The sequence below is a fragment of the Hypanus sabinus genome, chromosome 22 (genome assembly GCF_030144855.1).
Source record: "Hypanus sabinus isolate sHypSab1 chromosome 22, sHypSab1.hap1, whole genome shotgun sequence".
NCBI classification, from domain to species: Eukaryota; Metazoa; Chordata; class Chondrichthyes; order Myliobatiformes; family Dasyatidae; genus Hypanus; species Hypanus sabinus.
Window position 1 is genome coordinate 45,882,766 of NC_082727.1, and position 22,402 is coordinate 45,905,167.

The window sequence follows — 22,402 nt, forward strand, 5'->3', positions numbered from 1 at the left end:
AGATAAAGAATCCTTAAAGTGAGATCATTGGTTGTAGAACATTTCAATGAAGGCCAAATGAGAGTAGTTATTCCTTTTATTCAAGAGCCTGATGGTTGAGCGATAGTATCTGTTCCTGAACCTGCTGGTATGAATCCTGAATCTCTTGTATATTCTACCTGATGGCAGCAGCAAGAAGGGAGCATGACCTGGATGGTGGGTATCCCTGATGATGGATGCAGCTTTCCATAACAGTGTTTTATGTAGATGTGCTCAATGGTTGGAAGGGCTTTATTGTGATGTACTAGGCTGAATCCATTACCTTTTGTAGGATTTCTATTTCTATTCAAAGGCATTGGTTTCCTCAGTAAGCCATGAGGTAACCAGTCAATATACTCTCCACTACACACCTATAGAAGTTTGTTAAAAGTTTTAGCCAAGCCATAAAGACCAGGAGCTTTACTAGGTTTAGTTCAAAGGTTGTACTGATCTTACAGGAATTACCAAGGCTGATGTAAATTAGCTGCAATTAACATTAGAGATCTCAGATCAAGGAGAGTAGAGTTTATTTATTTTATTTTTCTTATTTAAAGATATAGCACGGTACAGACCCTACCAACTGAACAAGCCTGCGCTGGCCAATTACACCCATATGACCAATTAACCTACTATTTCACTTGAATTTGTAAAGTGGGAGAAAACTAGAGCACCCGGAAGAAACCCACATTGTCATGGGTAGAACGTACTGAATAACCTCCTTATGGACAGCAGCAGAATAGAACCTGGATTGCTGATACTGTAATATTGTTACACTAAGTGCAATGCTACCATGCTGCCAAAGTCTCACCTTGGCCCCTGTATGAAGGTGCTGAATTCAACAGGGCTGCATAATCTGTGAGTAAAAATGCACAGAAGAATGTCCATTTTTACTAAAAAAAAAGGCTGTAAAAATTCCAATTGCATGAGATAACAGCCGTCAGTCATAATTCTTTGATTAATATCTTTGACACAATAAGCAAATAATTACACTAAACAGAAACACCATACTGTATGCATGCTTTGCGTTAGAGAACCTCTGAAAACTACTAAAGCAAAATCACATACTTGTCTCTGTATTACATTTACTGGCACTTGTAAATGTAATAGCAGAATTCCAACTTTTGATCTAATTCTCAGAGGTTCTTTATTATTTAAAGAATTCCCTTAGCGCTTGAATTTCAAGTAACTGACTGTTTCTATCCTGAAGCCATTAAGTTTTTATACTCCATGGACAGATTAACTGGTTAGTTATGATTGTCCCAAAACAGAACTAATAAAGAATCCAACCAGAATTATAAGTGCACTTCATCCAAAAAATCAGCACATCATGCAACATTTATAATTTATAATCCTTCTGGAAAAATACAGTGTAATGCAATGCACATTTCCCCAATGAAAAGCCAGGAAAGATCAGGAAAGAGCTTGGTGAATAGGTTAGAGTCTGTGATAAGTTTGAGTGGCCGAAGCTGCATTTTTAACTAAAATATCTATTTTATTTAAAGATAAATCTCAGTTACAGGCCCTTCAGGCCCAATGAGACCGTGCATGCCCAACTACATTGATGTGACCAATTAATCAAATCATGCATCTTTGAAATGTAGGAGGAAACTGGAGCACCTGGAGGAAACCTACACGGTCAAGATGAGAATGTCCTTACAGATAGTGGCTGAATTGAACCTTGGTCGCTAGCACTGTAAAAGCATTATGCTAACCACTACTCTACTAAAGAAAATCTGTTTAAAAGAATAAACAGTTTTAAGTTACCTATACAAAAAAAAAACAAGATAGGTGATAAAAAACAAAGCTCACAATTCTGGATAAGTCAGACCACAATACAGCTAATAATGAGAGAGAAAAAAGCAATAATAGCTAGATTTATCAATTAGCAAACTGACAAAACTGAAATGTTTATGAAATGTTGGCATACAGTTGTCACTGGTGTGGAAAGGGCAACACTAAAGTCAAGACATTGAGGATAAAGTACGTAGCAAGTGCAGACTACAAATGGTTTAAACATTGCAGGGCCAAAATATGAAGCTAATTTCATACTTTTCCCCATTACTCTTCCATCATTTCTACTTCCTCAATCTCTTTATCTATTTTTTCTCTTAAAAAGTTTTTGTCTGAATGCAATTCACTTTTTATTAAGAGTGCATTGTTTTTCACAAATCAACAGCAATGAATTTTTTCATATTGTCTGTGAAAATGAGGCATTTTTGTTGACATGAATACTTCAATTAATCATTACTAGGTCTGAGAAATACAAAGACAGAAAGAAGCTTTAACCAAGATGCCAATTTAACCTCATACGTAAATTTTATTTCAGAAATATGCAAACTACCTTCAAATAAATTTGCAAAACCACTAAGTAAATGTTAGCCTGAGAAGAAGTGTATTTGATCAGGTTTAATTTGACTGAAACATCTTGAAAGAGTTGCACTGTATATGTTTTGATTGTAAAATTAGCCTAAAATTATCAAAAGCAATGGTCTTATGCAAAAATATCAAAACCAAATCCAGGCTTTTGGGAAAGGCCATTTCTTCAAATAAAAGTTTCAATGAATACATATAAGAATTATCAAACAGCATTTTAACTTTCTTTGTATACAGCCTTATTCTGGGTTCAAAAAAGTTCAACTACAGAAAAAAAAATCTGGGACAACATATTGCAACCTTACAAAGTGCTGGTTAATCTGCATTTGGAAAATTGTGACTGCTACACTATAGGAAGGATGTGATTGTGCTGGAGGAATGCAGAGAAGATTCATCAGGATGTGACCTGGATTGAAGTACTCTAATGACAGGAAATGGTTGAACAGTCTGGGTTTGTATTCCCTAAAGTTTATAAAATTACAGTGCCTATAAAAAGTATTCACCCCCCTTGGAAGTTTTCATATTTTATTGTTTTACAACATTGAATCACAGTGGATTTAACTTGACTTTTTTGATACTGATGAACAGATAAAGACTCTTTCGTGTCAAAGTGAAAACAACTTACTACAAAGTGATCTAAATTAATTATAAAGTACAAAATAATTGATTACTTAAGTATTCACCCCTTCAAGTCAGTATTTAGTAGATGCACCTTTGGCAGCAATTATAGCCTTGAATCTGTAACAGTTTTGTACATCCGAGTTGTCATAGGTCTCTTAGTGGCCTCCCATTATAGTGGGAATAGTAAGTCTTGGCTTACTATTCCGGGAGACTCGAACCACCTGTCTTGACAGACTAATCCAGGGAACTCAAACCTCTCAACTTGATTGACTATTCTGGGGGACTCGAACACCCCTTTGAATTGTGGGCCACCCTGTAGGAGGGGAAAGCTATCATCCAGAAGTGCTCCAGTTGTGAGATTCCTCACTTTTGCCATGGGAGGGAAGTGTGCATTTGCATGTGGGGTACAAGGGAAGCCAGGAAGCAGCATCCCATTTAATTTCTGCTCTCTTGTTGGTCGCAGTTTCCATGTCTGAGCCGAGTGGTGAATCGAGTCTGATCAGTAGGAGTAAGGGCGGCCATAGCCAGAGGGAACAAATCTCAGGAGTTAGCGGAATGAATAGTCAGGACAGTTCTTAAATAATTACAGAACCCTTGGGGGTCGACCTTTATGTCAGGGGCGGCATTCAGTATACCACAGAGTTTGGAAGGAGTCCAGGGCTTATGGATTTGCACAGGTGCTTGTTCCGCCACTCCAGCTTCTGAGTTAGGATACGTCCTCATGGGCAACGGATACTGAGCCTGTAGGTAAAACCAATGGCACTTGTTCAGGGGTCCGGTCTGACTGCACGTGGGTACTGGGCTTCCCAACCATTCTGGAGGAACTACATCAGTCAGTGGTGATGCAATGACTGTCGAGTTGGTGATTGAAGCACTAGGCCAAGAACCATATGGGGGTAGGGAACCTGACTGTGGTAAAACAAGCGCCATACAGCTGTGGATAGTACAGCGGGATTATTATGTCATCCTACGCATTCCCAATCATCATCAGTATCGCTTGGGAAAACTGGTCAGTATGTCTGGATAGAGGCGGAGTACCCCAGAGTTATTTTTATTTTTCGTTTCCATTTTCCTTTTATTTTCCTGCTACAAACCAGTCTGCAAATGATGTACATTAAACCATACTGTAAATGTAGTGGAAGGAGTGAATGTTTAAGATGCCAATTAATCATAATGCTTTTACTTGGATGATGCCAAGTTTTTAAATATGTTTTTGAATGTGCATTTATCCAGGCAGGAGGAAAGCATTTTATCACATTCCCCACTTGGGCAACGTAGATTGTGGGAAGTCTTTGTGATAATAGAAGACAAGCCACTTGCCACAAGATATACAAGATACCTGCCCGCATTGCCAATGCTGCTAGGGATACAGAGTCAGAGTTGTGGAGCACAGGAACTCTCTCTTCGGCCCACCACAAAGAACCAATACTAACCAATAAGACTTCGGAGCAGAATTAGGCCATTCAACCCACTGAGTATGATTTGCCATTCTAGCATGGCTGATTTATTATCCTCCTCAACCCCATTCTCCTGAGTTCTGCCTGTAACTTTTGACACCCTTACTTATCAAAAACGTGTCAACCTCCACTTTAAATATAGTCAGCGATTCGGCCTCGACAGCTGTCTGGAGCAATGAATTCCATAGATTCACCACCTTCTGGCTAAAGAAATTCCTCATTTCTATTCTAAAGGGATGTCTTTCTATTTGAGGCTCTCCCCTCTGGTCCTACACTTCCTCACTGTTGGAAACATCCCCTCAATATCCACTCTAACTAGGACTTTCAATATTCGCTACGTCTCAATGAGACACCCATCCTCCATTTCTTCAAAACTCCGGTGAATACAGGCCTTGAGCTATCAAATGCTCCTTATCAGCTTACCCTTTCCTTCCCGGTATAATTCTCATGAACCTTCTGTGGACCCTTTGAACCACATTTACCTGCATCAAAAATTTCTCAGGTAACAGACAGGCTCATTTTAAAGTCATTCTTTCTCTACCTCCATACAGTGGCATTATAAATCTGAATGCAACAATTTGAAAACTGCCATGTTACTTATGGAGTACAGAGAGTCTGCATTCCTAATTAGCATCTAGTTATTGCCAAATAATCCTGAATGGAAAATATAGGCTTTTATACTTTAGTGAAATGCACACAGAGGTCGTAACAACTTTGTGTTAGATAACAGCGTTAACTTGGGCATTTCAACAGCAAACTATATCCAACAAATTTGAAACATGCCAACTCGTGAACTTCAATCACAGAGTTTGTTGTTAAAAGGAAAGGGATGGAATGATAGCTTTCAAACATGATACTGCAGTGTGAGAATGTCCCCTCTGGGAGTTCATGCTCTTCAGCCTGAGGTACAAATTCAATTCCTTCCTATTTAAAATGAACTATCATTTTTCAATTTAATAATTCATTTAACAAACTTTTAAGATGTAAACAAAAACAGTCAATGAAGATTTGAAGAAAAATCAGAAGTGTGGTCAAAGTGCATTTAAAAAAAAGGGAACAATTCAGTGATAGATTGCAAAAATCAGATCTGCGAAAGCAAGGTGGGGGGGGGGGTGTGGCATGGTAGCGCAGTGGTGAGCATAATGTGATTACAGTGCAGTGATCCACATTGTCCCTGTGACCATGTGGGCTTCCCCAGATGCTCCTGTTTCTTCCCACATTCCAAAAGATATACAGGATAGTAGGTCAATTGCTCACATGGGTGTAAGTAGGCAACACATGCTCATTAGACCCAAAGGGCCTGTTATCATGCTGTATCTCTAAATAAAATAAAATATCCCATTGGTATAGATGACAGTAGTTCAAAAATGCAACAAACCAACAATATGATTTATAGATGTAAACTAGGCCACTAGAAAACGTCCAGTGAATTTGTACACATCAGAGGATGAATTGGAGTGCATGGCGAATAAAAAGTAGAATAAGCATCATTGACCATGCCAAGATGAAGGCAATTTCAGGGCCAGAGAGGCAAGATAGATGTGTGGTTATGCATCAGAACTACTAATTCTAGTGTGCACAACTGGGTTTGATGGACTTGTAGTGTGGCAGGCCATCATTGGCTTCTTTGACTCAATTCACACACCACAAATAGCAACTGAGACATTTCACTTTCAAGACTTGACAGTAAAATCAGGTATGGGGAGCTGGATTGAATTGTGGTAATAGACCATTTGGCACCCATGTTGATGTCAGTGGTAGTGATGCAGTAGAAATTATGGCAAAAGAAATATTTAATGCATGAAATAAATCAAGTAACTAGCGGGAAAAGTGTATATCAGGGATTGAGTAAAATCTTGGGGTCAGATGGTTAGAAGGATTACAGAGGTCACAGAGATTATGAGAGAGAATGAGGTTTAAGGATAATGATGGAAATGACTAGGGGTCGTGAGGTCCCAATCTAGAACTGTGGTGGGAAGTCTTAATTATCCCCAATGTGTTCAAAAATAGTTATTCACTGAGTAATGGATTCCAATATCCCTGCAATTCCTGAAAAACTGCAGTTCATAGAGAAAAGATTAAATTCTGGCACAGAAAGTATGTCAAAGGTATAAAACTGGAAACTGCTAGCTGAATTTCCAAAGTGACAATTGAAACTGTTATTTCATTTTACAGTGATAAACTATTATATTACTAAATTTCTACATAACAACCTTCTGGATATCAACATAATTATCAGATTCAAACATAGGATCTCATCTTTTGAACGCACAGTGCATATACTCAAACATAATTTCAGATAATGAGTCAGCTACTTACATTTACATCCATCCCCCTCAAGTCCCTCATTCGTTCATCACTTCATTTTATACTGTTGCTTTTGTCATTTTCCCTCTATTCCATTTTTCAAACCAAACATGATCTTTTAACTTTAGCAAGAGGCCACTGACCTGAAACATCAACTGTTTCTCTTCCCAAATATGCAGTGCAACCTTCTGAGCATTTCTAAAAGTCTCAGCATTTTGCTTTTATATTACAATACTAGTAGTTTTCAGGCAAAACAAAACAGCAATAAGATAAATACCAATTAACCATTTAACCTTCATCATTCTGGTAAAATTCATTAATTTCAATTTGAGAAAAATGACTATCAACACTCTTATCAAGGATGCAGCAATGCCACTTTGCGATTTTAAACTAAACAGCAGATTAATTTATCACCTACAAGCTTTTACTCCTTCCACTCCCTCCCACCTTATTTATTTATTGAGATACAACATGGAATAGGCCTTTCCAGCCCTTTGAACCATGCTGCCCAGCAATCACCTTATTTAATCCTAGCCTAGTCACTGGACAATTTACAATGACCAATTAACCTACCAACTGGTACGGCCTTGGACTGTGGGAGGAAACCAGAGCACCTGGAGGAAACCAATGCAATCACAGGCAAGACACATACACTCCTTTTACAGGCAGCGGCCAGAATTGAACCCAGGTCACTGATATAGTAAAGGGCTGAGCTAACCACTACGCTACTGTGCCACCCAAAATTCTGGTTTCTGCCTCTTTCCTTTCCAGTCCTGATAAAGGGTCTCGGCCTGAAACATCGACTGACTATTCCCTCCATAGATGCTGCCTGACTTGCTGAAATCCTCCAGCATTTTGTGGACATTGCTCAATTTCAAACAGCTGCAGAATCTTGTGTAACAGATTAACTTTAATGGATCAAAGTTAGATATGGCCCTTGTGGCTAAAGGGACCAGGGGGTATGGAGAGAAAGCAGCTACAGGGTTCTGAGTTGGATGATCAACCATGATCATACTGAATGGTGGTGCAGGCTCAAAGGGCCAAATGGCCTATTCCTGCACCTATTTTCTATGTTTCTATGTAATACTTTCTATCTCGATAGTATTGCAATCATATTTATCAAAAAATTTTACACTTGCCACAAAATGAAGTAGCATAGGAAAACTCACAGAAATGACGATAATTGCTGAGTCATTGTTGAAGATAATAAACTAAGGTGGGCAAATAACAGACTACAATGCTGGAAATATGCTCCAGAATACAATAATGAATCCCTCAGGCAAATCGTGATATAAAACTGTAAGTTACTATTCACTTAAAATATCCATCTAACAGTGCAAATCAAGTCAGTTTTATTTGAATGGAATTGAATTTCCATAAGTTAATGCTCAACCCAGTTTATCTTCCTCTATTTATATCCAATTCTAGTATCACTTTTCTTCACATTTCTCCATCCAGTACCATATTAAAGGGAGACCATTATGCTTCTTAAAAGTCATATGATTTTATTATCTGACAAGATGCAAAAGAGCCAATCATGTTCCAAAATACTCAAATGGCTTTTGTTTTATCAATTTGATCAACAGGTTTCCCACAATACAATGGATATTAAAACGTGCAATAGAAGTACAGTCACTGAACCAGACAAGTACATTATAAATGTTAATCAGATATTAAGTTAATGAAGACAACATGTAAGGAGACAGATACAAATTAATGAAACTAGTTCCATGGCTAACCATGATCTGAATACAAGAAATGAACTACTATTTTCTAACATTCGTCTAAGTTTGTTAATTCTTATAAAGAATCATTTTACAACATAATTGTGTTCAGCAATTTCCACTGTCATCATCCTCAAGGTTCCATCTTTCATAATCAAGCATTCAGTATAAAAAAGGTTGTCTTTATTTCTTCTAGATTATATTAAGAACTCAAGCTCTTCAACTACAATGATTTTGTGCCACAGCTCTATTTCACAAATACAAATTATTCCACCACCTCACAAATTTATTAGTGAACTAGAATAATTATTTCATCTCACTAATATTCTATTGATACTACAACCAATGTTGAATTCACATGATGTGGATTGAAATACACAGGGAATAATGAGCTCCATTTAAATGAGGTAACATGGGTGATTTTAATAAAAAAAATTAAACTGGTTCACTATTTTGGATGACAATGCATAATATCCTTAACTAGTTCATAATCCATGCAAGACAATAAGTTATCAACATTTACACTGAAATAAATCCTTAACTTTTCTCTAAAATCTTAAGTTTTTATACTTTAGAGCTTTCTTATCCAACAGGTAGACATTACAATTTTAATGTTGAACTATTTAGCATAAAAAGAAAACATGATATATAAATTGAAGCTTCAGTATTGTGGTATTTTAACCCACAACTCAATTAGATATAGTAACATATTTCTTTTTAAATTCTTCCACTATGGTTCTCTGAACACCAGCATCAGAGTTAATTGTTCACCAAACTCAAATGAGCACTGTGTTCATTCAGTCAGATCTTCCAATGCTCTTTGGATACTGGAATGCACTGTCTGCAGAGATGAAGGAGGCAGATTGCATTTGTGGCGTTCATGAGGAAACTATATATACAAACTGGAGTACCCAACCTGCAATCCACTGACCCCTTGGTTAATAAGGCTCCATGGCATAAAAAAAATTGGAAAATCCTGTCAGCTGGAGGTATTCAGTGGGCTGAGCAGCATGTGTTAGAGAAAAGGCACTGAGGACACCCTGCATCAGAATTCCGGAACAGATGGGTCAAATTGCATCTTTCTGTGCCATAACCAGTGATTTAATGAAAGGTGGCATAAATGCCATATGACTATGATCAACTCCAACAATACATTAAACCTTTCATTCAGCTCATCTCTCCCCACCCCCCTACACACACACACAAAAAGGGATTTTAATGTTCCTATCTTGGGCCTTTATCCCTTTAATCGGTAAAGGTGCGATCGCACATTGTCTGGAGCGCGTCACATGCCTTCACCCAGTCCCCACGCCAGGCAGGCGCACACCATTTACGTCACTCCCACACCGGGAACCTTTTATTCCGGCTGCTGCTCAAAATTAACCAAGTGGCGAAAGGGGAAGGCGGGATGGATGCGGGTCTATGCCACCTCCGGGAATGGCACCCGGTGGGTATGTCAAGCCTGGCACCCGGCGCGACAACCCCGCCCCAGAGGTAAGGCCTGACCTCTTTAACAAGCACTCACCTTCCGCCACGTCCTCGTCGACGGCGCCTTTCACCTGGGAGAAACACCACTGCAGGTCGTTGTTACCGCCGACTCCGATCCCTGGCAAAGGCAAAAACACACGCTGTCAGGGACGGCAGGCCTGGCGAGGGGGAGAGAGTGGGCAACCCGGAGACTTCGATATGCACCCGTTCTTACCCGCCATGGCCGTCAGATGCTCCCGCTGGCTGGGTGGGCGGGTGCTTCCCGGCGATTTGGCTTGGAAGACGATGGCGAGGAGGGAAACATCGATCAGCGCCGGCGGACTGTCAGCAACCCGCCAAGATGGCGGACACCGCCCGTCGACATGATTCAGTGACGTCGCTCTGTGCGCGCTGCCGAGCTCCTTAAAGGGGCCGCGTCACGGTTTGTGTCGGGAGCGCGCACAGGCAGGAGACAGGAATCCGAAAACGCAGTAACGTAGGGGACACCACGGGCAAATCCCTACCCACCCTTGGCAGTACTTAGAGAGTGCAACACCTGCCATCAAATATCCCCACCATCCTCCCCATGTCATTTTCTATCAGCTGCCATTGGACAGGAGGTACAGAAGCCTGAGGTCGGTCCAATTCTCAGGTTCAAGAGCAGCTACTCCCCATTCACCATTGGGTTCATACATCAACTTGCCCAGCCCGAATCACTAACGCAAGAGATTCTGCAGATAGCGGAGATCTTGAGCAACACACGCAAAATGCTGGAGAAACTCTGCAAGACACTCCAATCTCTGTCTCAGTATAGCAACACTGTGACCACGTTGCAGTACAATGGAGTTTATTTGTATAAGCTGATGACAGAGTGGGGAATCAGCATACTTTTGCCAGGGTGCCAATGGCTAATGCGAGAGAGGATGTGTAAAGTGATTGGAAGAATGTATACGGTGGATGTGAGGGGCAGGTTTTATACGGAGAGTGCTAAGTTCTCATAAGAATGTTCTCATAAGAGATCATCTACAGGTGCTGGAAATCCAAGCAACACACAAAATGCTGGAGGAACTCAGCAGACCAGGCAACATCTATGGAAAAGAGAACAGTCAATATTTTGGTCTGAGACCCACCTGTTGCATGGAATGTTCTCAAGGGGTTGTGGTTTGGGCAGATACATTAGGGATACTTAAGAGACTCTTAAGATGGGTACATGAATGATAGAGCTATTTTAGAAGGAAGAGTTAGATTGGTCTTAGAGTAGGATAAAAGGTCACAAGATCACAGAACAAAGGACCAGTTCTAAAAAAATGATTGTGTTCTTTCTTGTAGAAATTGAGTATAATTAATATTTTTCTTGTGAATACTAGTTGTTTGATGTTGTGTTGCTGTAGTGTTTTTCATTGCTTCCCTGTTTACTTGAACTTGGGCAAAAGGCAACAAGCTCGGCTTTGAGTTTGAGAAGGGCTGTGGGACGTTTGGATGACTGGTTTCAGGAGAATGCAGATGCTGGAATCTGGAGCATCAGACTGCATGCTCCTCCACCTGTTGGCTGCTGTGAACTGATGTATTTGGGTACTAAGTTGAGTGATGCTGTGATGCAGAACATAACTAGTAGTTTGTCACTTAGATCATTTACAATTTACAATCTTTTTGTAAACATTTGATCAATAAATGCATACATCAGGATGCTCTTTATCAACCACAGCTCAGCATTCACTACTATCATCCCCGCAAAATTAGTCATAAGCTCCAAGACCTTGGCCTCAATATCTTCTTATAGTTCCTGGATTTCCTCAGTGGTTTGGATTGGTAATACATCTCCTCCATAATCTCCAACAGCACAGGTATACCACAAAGCTGTGAACTTAGTTCTCTGTTCGACTGGCTTTACACCTATGACTCGTGGCTAAGCTTAGCTCCAATGCCATATTCAGGTTTGCTGAGTACACCACTGTTGTAGGCTGAATCGAAGGAGGTGATAGGTCAGCATATTGGAGGGAGACTGAAAATCTTGCTGAGTAGTGCCATAACTATGACCTCTTACTCAATGTCAGCAAGACCAAGGAGCTAATCTTAAGAATTCAGGAGAGGAAAACTAGCAACTTATAGGATAATCAGAGATGGAGAGGGTTAGCAACTTTAAAATCCTAGGTGTTATTATTTTGAGGGATCTGTCCTGAGCCCAGCATTTAAGTGTAATTACAAAGAAAGCATGACAACGCCTTTAATTCCTTAGGAATTTGTGCAGATTTGGCATGACATCTAAAACTTTGACAAACTTCAATAGATCTATAGTGGACAATATATTTCTGACTGTATCACTGCCTGCTATGAAAAGCTCAATGGAAAATCCTACAAAAAGCAGTGGATCTGGCATGGTACATCATGGGTAAAGTCCTCCAGGCCACAGAGCACATATACATGAAATGCTATCATCTATCATCAGGGACCCGCACCAGCCAGGACATACTTTCTTTTCACTGCTGCCATTAGGAAGAAGGTACAGGAACCTCAGTACACACCACCAGCTTCAGCAACAGTTATTACCCCTCAACCATCAGGCTCTTGAACCAAAGGGGATAACTTCACTATCCCATCATTGAAATATTTCCACAACGAAGCACTAACTTTCAAGGATTCTTCATCTCATGTTGTCGATCTTTATTGCTTGCTTGCTTATTTATTTATTTATTTATTTATTATTTCTTTTGTATTTACACAGTCTGTTGTCTTATGCATTCTGGTTGAATGACTATTTGGGCAATTGTTCAGTGATTCTGTTATGGTTATTATCTTGTAGATTTACTGGGTATATCCACAAGAAAATGTATCTCAGGTTTGTATATGGTAACATATATGTACTTTGATAATAAATTAATTTTGAATTTGAAGCTAAGTTTGAAAACATGAATTAGAACTTTAAAACACTGTGACCTCCCTTGATCAAGACTTGTACTGTGAGGTACAAAATATCTCTACAAGAATGAAAGCTACTAACCAAGTAATTCTTTTACCAACAACATATTGACCATATCATCAGTTTTGAAAAATAGCCAACAGGCCCCTTCGAATGCTCACAGCTCCAGAACAGCCCTTATACTGAAAACATTGTACCAGCTACATGGTAACGTTTCCTTCATCATTGCTGAGTGTAAATTCTGGAACATTGTGGCAGTACTTTCATGTGGAGGGCTACAGCAGGTCATGAATGTGGTTATCCACCAGTATGTGTAATCAGTGTTGGTCTTCATCCTAGAAAGTAAAGGAAAACCATACTTTAACCTGAATTTGGGTGGGGGGGGGGAGAGAAAGGAAGACATGCACTCCCTCAGCAGTACAGTGACTGATGCTGACAGCAATAACATGATGTTGATTGTTGTTTACCAATCACATTGTAACATTACAACATAACCTAACATTACACTTACAACTTGAGATAATCGAGTGTTTGAGTAATTGTACTATTCTCCAAAAAAAACTAAATATAAATTTAATTTGATACATTGTGAAACAATTGTAGGATAACAATATTTTAGAATACTGCAAAGGTAAAATGCTTTGCTTTTGAGAAATAATTTAAGAGAAAGGTAGGAAATGGGAATTAGAGAAGAAGGTAATGGCATGGATGAAAGAGAGAACAATGTGAAGGTGTCGCCCCATACCAGTGACCAGAGAGAATACGACAAACAAGCCCTCAAAGGGACAAAATACTTCTACTACCTCTCTCTATTGCTTTCTTTCTGTCCCTCCATCATTTCACTTCCACACCTCTTCTTAATCAATATAAAGCTTATATCCCATCCCTTGCCTACCTCTCCTCACTCCACCTCTGCCTACTCTCCTCCTCTAGATTTCCAGAAGGCATTCAATAATTCTGTGAAGCATTAGGGAAAGGTTTAAGAATGGGAGGTCATGAAGAAGGGAAAAGCAAAGGAGAGAGAAGGGAACGGGTCCGGGTGAAAGGGAATAGGGATGAGGGCTCAAAGGTAGTAAAACAGAGGAAGGGGCAAAAGTGATGGGCAAGAATTTGCCACTTTCCCTCTCTTGCATTCTCTCCATTTTCTACTCTTTCTCCTTGCCCATCATTTTGAAGGATATATTACTGAAGTATGGGATCCCATGAGGAATTGACAGAGTGGATGCTCGAGATAGTTCCCCTAGAGGGGCATTGGTAGGTAATCTATTTGAGATCAAGATGAAGTTTCAAAGAATTGCATAACTTTGGAGAGAACTCTGGAGTAGAGTTATTAAATATATTCAAGGTGGAGACAGGCAAACATTTGAAAATTAGTGCTGTCAATGAGTAAGGGAGAGGGACCGGAAGTGGCATTGACAGTCAGTGAAAGAGAAACAGAGTTAACATTTCAGGTCCATATTTGTTCTCGTTGGTTTTGTTCATGGAATTATAGAGTAATACAGCATGAGAACAGGCAATTTGACCCAACTGATTCATGCTGACTACAGCATCCTCCCTGATAATCACAGTTGCCTGCATTCAGCCGGTAATCCTCCAAACACTTTCCTCCATGTACCTATCCAAATGCAATTGTACCACCTCAACCACTTCTCTGGCAGGTCATTCCGGGTACTCGGTATGAAGAAGTCACCTCTCAAATCACCCGTAAATCTCTCCCCTCTTGTATGTGTGCCCTCTATTTTGGAATTCCTCAACCCTGGGATAAAGACTGACCATCCACCCTATCCATGATGTTATAAACTTCTTTGAGGTCACCTCTCATAGTCCTACTCCAAGGAAAAACCAGCATGGCCAACCTCTCTGTAACTCAGGCACTGAAGTCCAGTCTGCATCCACTCCAGCTTGACAAGTTCTTTCCCATAACAGGGTGACAAAAACTGTACATGACACTTAAAGTGCGGTCTCTCTGACTTACACAATGTAATTGCAGCATAATGTTCCTACTCCTAAACTAGATGCCCTGACTGATGAATGCAGATAATTAAGTGTCTTCTTCACCACTCAGTCTACTTATGGAACTTTCAACACACTGTGCACTTGTCCTCCCAGGTTCTTCTGTTCCACACTTGTCATTGCCATTCATTGTATAGGGTCTGACCTGGTTTGAATGTGCAAATTACATCACCTCATGCTTATCTAAGCTTTAATCCATTTGCTGTTCCTTAGCCCTTCTCTCTAACTGGTTAAGATATCTCAGATAAGCATGGAGTGATGTATCTGAGTACACCGTGCTAGCTCCTGAATCTTATGCAACCTCATCTTCCAGATCAGCCTGCCATATGGGACACTATAAAAAGCCTTATTAAAGTCCACATAGACATCCCCGACCCTACCTTCATCCATTGAGTCAGTAATCTCTTTGAAAACCTCCAAAAAATTTGACAGACATTACCTCCATGAATAAAACCAGACTGACAATTCTTGATGAGGCCTTAACTATCCAAGTGATGGTAGATCTTGTCCCTCAGAATTCCCTTCAGCAACTTCCCTACAACTGACATCAAGCTCATCAGCCTGTAGTTCCTTGGCCTGTCCTTGCTACCCTTCTTGAACAGTGCAGCAACATTAACTACCCTTCAGTCTTTTGGGACCTCACCAGAGGCTCGTAACGAAGCAATTATCTCTACAAGGTTTCTTCCCAGGTCTGCAATAAGGTCCTGTGGTGCACTTAGTCAAGCTGTGGGGATCTGTCCACCCTAAGTATACCCTTTCTTGTGATGTGCATATGTTCCAAACCCTCATTATTTTTACCACCATTTGTTTGGCATCAATGATACTCTCCGTAGTAAACACCAAAAAGAAATAAACATTAAAAATCTCAGACATCTCCTGTAGCTCCACACATAGGTGGACCTGATGGTGTTTAAGAATTTCTCCCTATTCATCTTTTTACTGTTATAACTGAAGAACTTCTTGGGATTATCTTTAACCCTCCCTGCCCAATCCACTATACCCTCCTTATATGCTCTTGATCTTTGTTTTAAGCCAGCTTTTAAACTTTTTAAATATTTGTCAAGAGATTCATTTGTATCCACACTAGCTTCTTTATCCTGACCAGAGCTGTGATATCTCTTGTTATCACTCCACTTGTTATTTCTATATTCACCCTAACAGGAACAAGCTACCTCTGGACTCTTCCACTTGCCAACTGTTCCTTTGCTTTTGTGTCGAGTTCCCCAGTCAACTCCAGCTGGATCCTGCCTAATTCCCTTAAAGTTGGCTCTGCTTCAGTTCAGGAATTTAGCCTGTGGACCTGTTCTATTGTTTTCCATGATTATTTTAAAGCCAATAGGATTGTGGTCACTGGATCCAAAGTGTTCTCCACCTACAACCCAGTTACTCGGCCCACCTCATTCCCTGAGAGGAGGTCCAGTATTACTCTTTCTTGAGTAGATTCCTCTATAAATTGAGTGAGGAAGCATCTTAAATGTACCGCATAAATTCCACCTCATCCAGGCCATTTGCACTCTAGGTGGCCCAGTGAATACCAGGAAAATTGAAATTACCCCCACCCCCAGCACGACCCTACTATTCGTAGAAATATGTGCAATTTCTCGATGCAGCTTTTCCTCAATATCTCGCTGACTCTTGGGGAAGTCTGTTGTACTGTATTGTTTTACCAAGGTATGTGTTAGTGCGTGGCCAGGTGGTTAAGGCGTTTGTCTAGTGATCTGAAGGTTGTTAGTTCGAGCCTTGGCTGAGGCTGCATGTGTGTCCTTCAGCAAGGCACTTAACCACACATTGCTCAGCGACGACACTGGTGCCAAGCTGCATGGGTCCTAGTGCCCTTCCCTTGGACAACATCGGTGGTGTGGAGAGGGGAGACTTGCAGCTTGGGCAACTGCTGGTCTTCCATAAAAAAAAACCTTATCTAGGCTTGCACCCTGGAAACTTTCCAAGACTAATGGAGGCCTTCACACCAAGGTATCAATCGCTTCTTATTTTTAAGTTCTATCCAAAAAGCCCTGTTAGATGATCCCTGAAGATTATCTTCCCTATGCTATGCCATCTCTTATTAAAGTGGCCACACCCCACCTCTCTTACCTGGAATTTGGAACATTCAGCTGCCAGTCCTGTTCAATCATGTTTCTGTTATCCCAGACTCAATCCACACCCTGAATTCATCTGCTTTACCTGTCAAGCTACATGCATTGAAATGAATGCATTTTAACGTAATGGTCCCATTCGGTCTTTAGCTGTAAGCACATCTATCCTGATCACTAAGCTTACGAACATTAGTTGTTACACGTACCCCTGTCTTCTGACTGACTTCACTCTGTGTACCATACCCCACCAAACTTGTTTAAACCTTCGCCAGTGGCAAAGGAAAATTACACAACTAGGATATTGGTCCCCTCCTCTTGAACAGCTTGCTTGTATCTCAAAAGAGATCCCAACAATCCAAGAACCCTAATCTCTGTCCCCTGCACCAGCTATTCAGCCATGCATTCATCTGGCCGATCTTCTTATTCCTGGACTCACTAGCATGTGGCCCCAAGGTCAATCTGCAGATCACTGCCCTCACAGTTCAGCATTTCACTATCTTGCCTAATTTTCTCTACTCATTCCACAGGACATCATCCCTTGTTCTTTGTATCAACAAGCACTGCATGTTTGCCCACCACATTGAAAACTTTTTGTAACAGCTTAGAGACATACTTGACCCTGTTTGTTTTTGTATTCATTACTTATTAAGTGTACTTAAAATACAGATGTGGCAGTTGGCCATATGCTGATCTCATTCTTTGGTAGAATTTTGCCAGAGGCTTTTATCACATCATTGTGCTTAATGCTCTGCTCACCGTTAGTCACCGTGCGATTTTGAATCATTTTGTTTCCAAGGATACCCTTATCTATTAATGTTTCCTTGTCTGAGAAGTAGTCCTGACATTTTGAGATAAACCCTCTACATTTGTTCTTTCCATTTTATATGTCATTACATGTATATCTTGTTGCTGTAATTCAAATGTAATTTCAAATGAATACAAAAGAGACGGCAGATGCTGGAAGCTAGGAAAAAGGAACAAATCTGGAAGAACTGTGCAGGTCAAAGCAAACTGGAAGAGTAGTATCTCATATATCACTTGGGTGGCTTACAACCCAATGGCATGAGTCAAATCTGAAATTTGCACTTTCAGATTGTCCATACTCCCAGTGTTTCCCTCCCACACACCTATCACCTATTCACCTAGTTTCTTCCTGAACTCATCCCTCCCATCCCCTTCCCCCATTTGGTTACATCCATCCATCACACCCCATCTTATTCCACCTATCACCTGTCGGCATCAATCCTACCCCTCCTTTGTATTACTATATACTTGCAATCTCTCCTATTCCCCCTCAGTTCTTATGCAGGGTTTTAACCTGAAATACGATTACGTATTTTACTTCCATAAATGTAACTTGATCTGCTGAATTCTCCTAACATTCTGTTTTTATACAATATCATTTGCATTGACTACATAGGCTCTTTGTTGGCATTTTAAAAGTAACTTGAAAGAAACATCCGAAGTTTCAACAGGCCCTAGAAGAGAATTGTGAGAGAGGGCTTGCTTTATCAGTTGTAATTGAAGTACTTATATTTCAGCAGGTTGGATAGCATCTGTAGCGAGAAAAACTGATTTATGTTTCAGATCAATGACTTGATCAATCAGGCTTCCAGGATCTGTTCTATTTTGTCTTTGAACAATTGAAGCATACAGAGGAGATGTCAGAGGTAAGTTTTTTACGCAGAGAATGGTGAGGGCACAGAATGGGCTGCCAGCGACGGTGGTGGAGGTGAATATGATAGGGTCTTTTAAGAGACTTCTGGATAGGTACATGGAGCTTAGAAAGATAGAGGGCTCTGCATAACCCTAAGTAATTTCTAAGGTAAGGGCATGTTCGACACATCTTTGTGGGCTGAAGGGCCTGTATTGTGCTGTACGTTTTCTATGTTCTATGTTTCATTTCTGTTGTACTGATATAGAAGTCTGCTTTCATAAATTTCATATCGAACTCAACAGACACAAAATCAGGCAGCAATGTACCCTCTAATTTGAAATGACAAGTGTGCACAAAAATAGTGTGCAATTTTTTTGCCCAATGATAACATGTGCTCACTGAATAATTTCTTCAATATAGACAGTATAAATAAACTAGTTCCAAAATTTGCAGACAAATCATCACAAGCTTCAAGTTGTCAACACCATCTGTATCAGAAACTGGAAAAGGAAATGTGATTATGTACGATTGTGAAATATACTTAACATGCCAACGAGGTAGAAGGTGACAAGCTTTTGTGTGCAGTTTAAATTCCTTTGTGCGCTAGTAGCAAAAGATTGTGTTCATGTACACACCTTCAAGGGAACATTGTCAGGAAGCATCTGTGGAAAAGAGTCAACAATTCTGCCCAAGTCTCTTCATCTGGACTGAAAAGAGAAGGGGAACGATGCCTGAATCAAACAGTGTAGGGAAGGGGAAAGAGCCTAGCTGGAAGGTGATAGGTGAAGCTAGATGGGTGGTAAAGGTCAAGGGCTGGAGAAGAAAGAATCCAATAGGAGAGGAGAGTAGACAGGTAAGGGAAGGAGGAGGAGATGCAAGAGGAAGTAATAGGCCAGTGAGAAGAAGAGGAAAGTCAGAGTAGGGAATAGAGGAAGGGAGGGGGGGGGGGTTGGAAATGTGTTCACCTGAGGGAGAAATCAATATTCACGCCACCAAGTTGGAAGGTGTCTAAATGGAGTATAAGGTGTTGTTTCTCCACTCTGAGGGTGGCCTCACCTTGGCTTAAGAGGAGGCTATGGATCAGCACATCAGAATGGGAATGGGAATCAGAATTGAGATGTTTGGCCCTGCAGGAGTCCCGCTTGTGGCAGATAGTACTGGGGTGCTCATTTCCAATTGAATGCATGAATGAATGAAGGATTATTAAGCCCCTTCAAAAGGGCACCATGGTCGCATTGAAGTTAGCATGACGTTATTACAGCTTGGAGTGTCACAGTTTGGTGTTCAAATCCGGAATTATCTGTAAAGGGTTTTACGTACATCCTCCCTGTGAATGTGTGGGTTTTCACCCACATTCCAAAGACGTACCGGTTAATACGTTAGCTGGTTATTGTAAATTTTAAAAATCATTTAAAGTTGAATAAAAGCTATATTTAGGTTTAATTCCTTCATCCCTTCATTCCAGATAGAGCTAATCACTCCTGCACTACGAATAGCACACGTGACTTGTGGCAAGAGTTGCATACCATCGCAGACTTAAAAGCCAAACGTAGTGGTGCGGCCAACTTCACGGCCTCTCTCCTAGATGAGCTCAATTGCTATTACGTTTGATTGGATGTCTGAGCATCTGAGGAAAGTCACTGCTATAGCCTGCAACTTGGTCATCTCTGAGGTACACAGACGTTGCCAGCGAGTGGACAGTCGCAAGGTTGCAGGACTGGACGGCGTCCCAGGACGAGTACTAAGGACATGCACAGCACAACTGGCTGTGCATTTACAGAGATTTTTAATCTCTCCCTCTCCCAGTGTAGAGTGCCCTCCTGCTTCAAATTATCCACCAATGTCCCTGTACCAAAAAGACCAAGGTAACATGCCTGAACAACTAGTGTCCTGTCGTACTCACCTCAATAATAAGAAAATGCTTTGAGATGCTGGTCAAGGCCTACATCTGTAGCATGCTATCACCCAAACTGGACCCCCTACAATTTGCCTACTGACACAACTGATCGACAGATGACATAGTAGCCACTGGTCTACATACTGTCCTTACATATCTGGAGAAGAAAGATACTTATGTGTGTAACCCTTAGGTTCAGCTAGTGGTTTAATCTAGGGGAAGACAGCCTCTTCCACACTCTTCCGGCCACACAAAAAATCTTGTTTGGGTGGATGCTGTGTGATATGTTCCCATACAAATCAGTACTGCAAAATAACAAACAGTATACAATATGCAATTAAACGATTGTGCTTTATAGTTCTTAATTTGACTATAGGTTAGTAAAGAAACCAAACAGAAAAAAGGCCCATTCTCATGAAACAAACTAATGTGCAATATTGGAGCTCATGGTTTTCCAGCCTGTCCGTTCTCCATCAGTTTCCGCGCCCCCCCCCCCCCCCCCCCGGCATCAACTCCTGACCCCATTCCAAGTCCACTCTGTCCTGCAGACTACAACTTCCCCATTCTGGCATCTTCTCTCTCCTTTTTCTGCTGAGCAAAAGACCATGAAACCTTCGCTTGGGCACATAAGAAAAATATCTCCCCTCATTGACCCCTGCACATTCCAAAGTTCCCATTATCTCTAATCATAATCCAAACACTGCTGCTACAGAGAAACCATTACATTAATGTGAAACATTACAGCGTGTTACACTCTCTCCCCACCAAATTTAGTCATGTCCTCATGATATTGAGATAATTCGCCAGCCCTTCCTGCAAAGCACAAAGTCCAACTCAGGTGTAAAAGGCAGTGGCATAGCTCCCCAAAACAGTAGGGGCCACACTCTGCTCCCCTGGTGCTACATAGGCCAGCCTATCTGGTGGACTCCTAATTCTCTGAGATGTCTGTTCCCCCCTCACCTAACTCTTCAGGTTCCAACACAACTGGGGATACTTCTGGTCTACCTGGTGAGGCCTCCCCTGTCCTATCACTCATGCCCACCTGCAACCCGGACCCCTCTGTCCCGTGGCCAAGCCCTACTTTATCACTTGCAGGGTCCCGCTGCAATCCAGGCTGTCCTCAGATAGCCCCTCCAATTTCACCTGACTCTGTGGGATTAGGGCTCGGAGTCTCTTCCTCAATGGGGAGTTAGCAAAAGGCAGCATATACCACACATCCAGGTCCTCATCCTCCGAATCAGTATCCCTCTCAGGGTTGGCGGCCGCTTAACTTCTCCTGCCGTTGGCCCCGCTGTCGCCCCACATTTCTGCAGAGCCTTCTTACTAGGTGTCAGCTCCAGGTCGAGCTCTGTGTCTACCTGCACCTCTTGTCCTGGGGGCAGCAGGTGGTTCCAATGCAGAATCTGGACAGCCGAATTTCCATTCTGTGGTTTCACCCGGAAAATTGGCAGGTTTGGCATCTGACTCTCCACCACATAAGGCGTAACTGCCCAACGGTCAGCCAACTTGTGCTTCCCTGGTAGCCCCAAATTCCTTTTGAGGACCCGGTCTCCTGGCAGGAATTGGGAGAACCTGACCTTTTGATCATACTTCCTCTTATTTCCTTGATTCTGCTTGGTATCTGGGACCCCAGCCTCAGCTAATTCATAAGCCCTTTTTCAGCTCTCTTCTCATATCAGACACATACTTCAGTTAAGTCTTTGGTGGTAAGTCACCCTTGTCAGCCCCAAAACAAAGGTCAACGGGCAACCTTGCCTCGTGCCCAAACATCAGATAGTATGGTGGGTACCTGGTAGCTTCATTTCAGGTACAGTTGTAACTGCATACCATATGTACAATGTGTTGACTTCACCTGCTC

The 22,402-nt window shown here is 41.2% G+C and overlaps 1 protein-coding gene and 1 long non-coding RNA gene across 2 annotated transcripts in view; one reads left to right on the forward strand and one right to left on the reverse strand.

Annotated features, from left to right (window-relative positions):
* Positions 1-12,737, reverse strand: part of ppp2r2d (protein phosphatase 2, regulatory subunit B, delta) — a 59,025-nt gene extending 46,288 nt beyond the window's left edge. The window contains exons 1-2 of the mRNA XM_059947660.1: positions 10,203-12,737; positions 10,026-10,106 (exon numbers count right to left, since the gene is read on the reverse strand). Coding sequence (XP_059803643.1) covers positions 10,026-10,106; positions 10,203-10,209 — 88 coding nt within the window. The 5' untranslated portion in view covers positions 10,210-12,737. The remainder of the gene's footprint in view (positions 1-10,025; positions 10,107-10,202) is intronic.
* Positions 9,817-20,995, forward strand: LOC132379580 (uncharacterized). The gene is made up of 3 exons (XR_009507473.1): positions 9,817-9,994; positions 18,578-18,660; positions 20,113-20,995. It is a non-coding gene; the product is annotated as an uncharacterized LOC132379580 (long non-coding RNA).
* Positions 20,996-22,402: the final 1,407 nt, after the last annotated feature.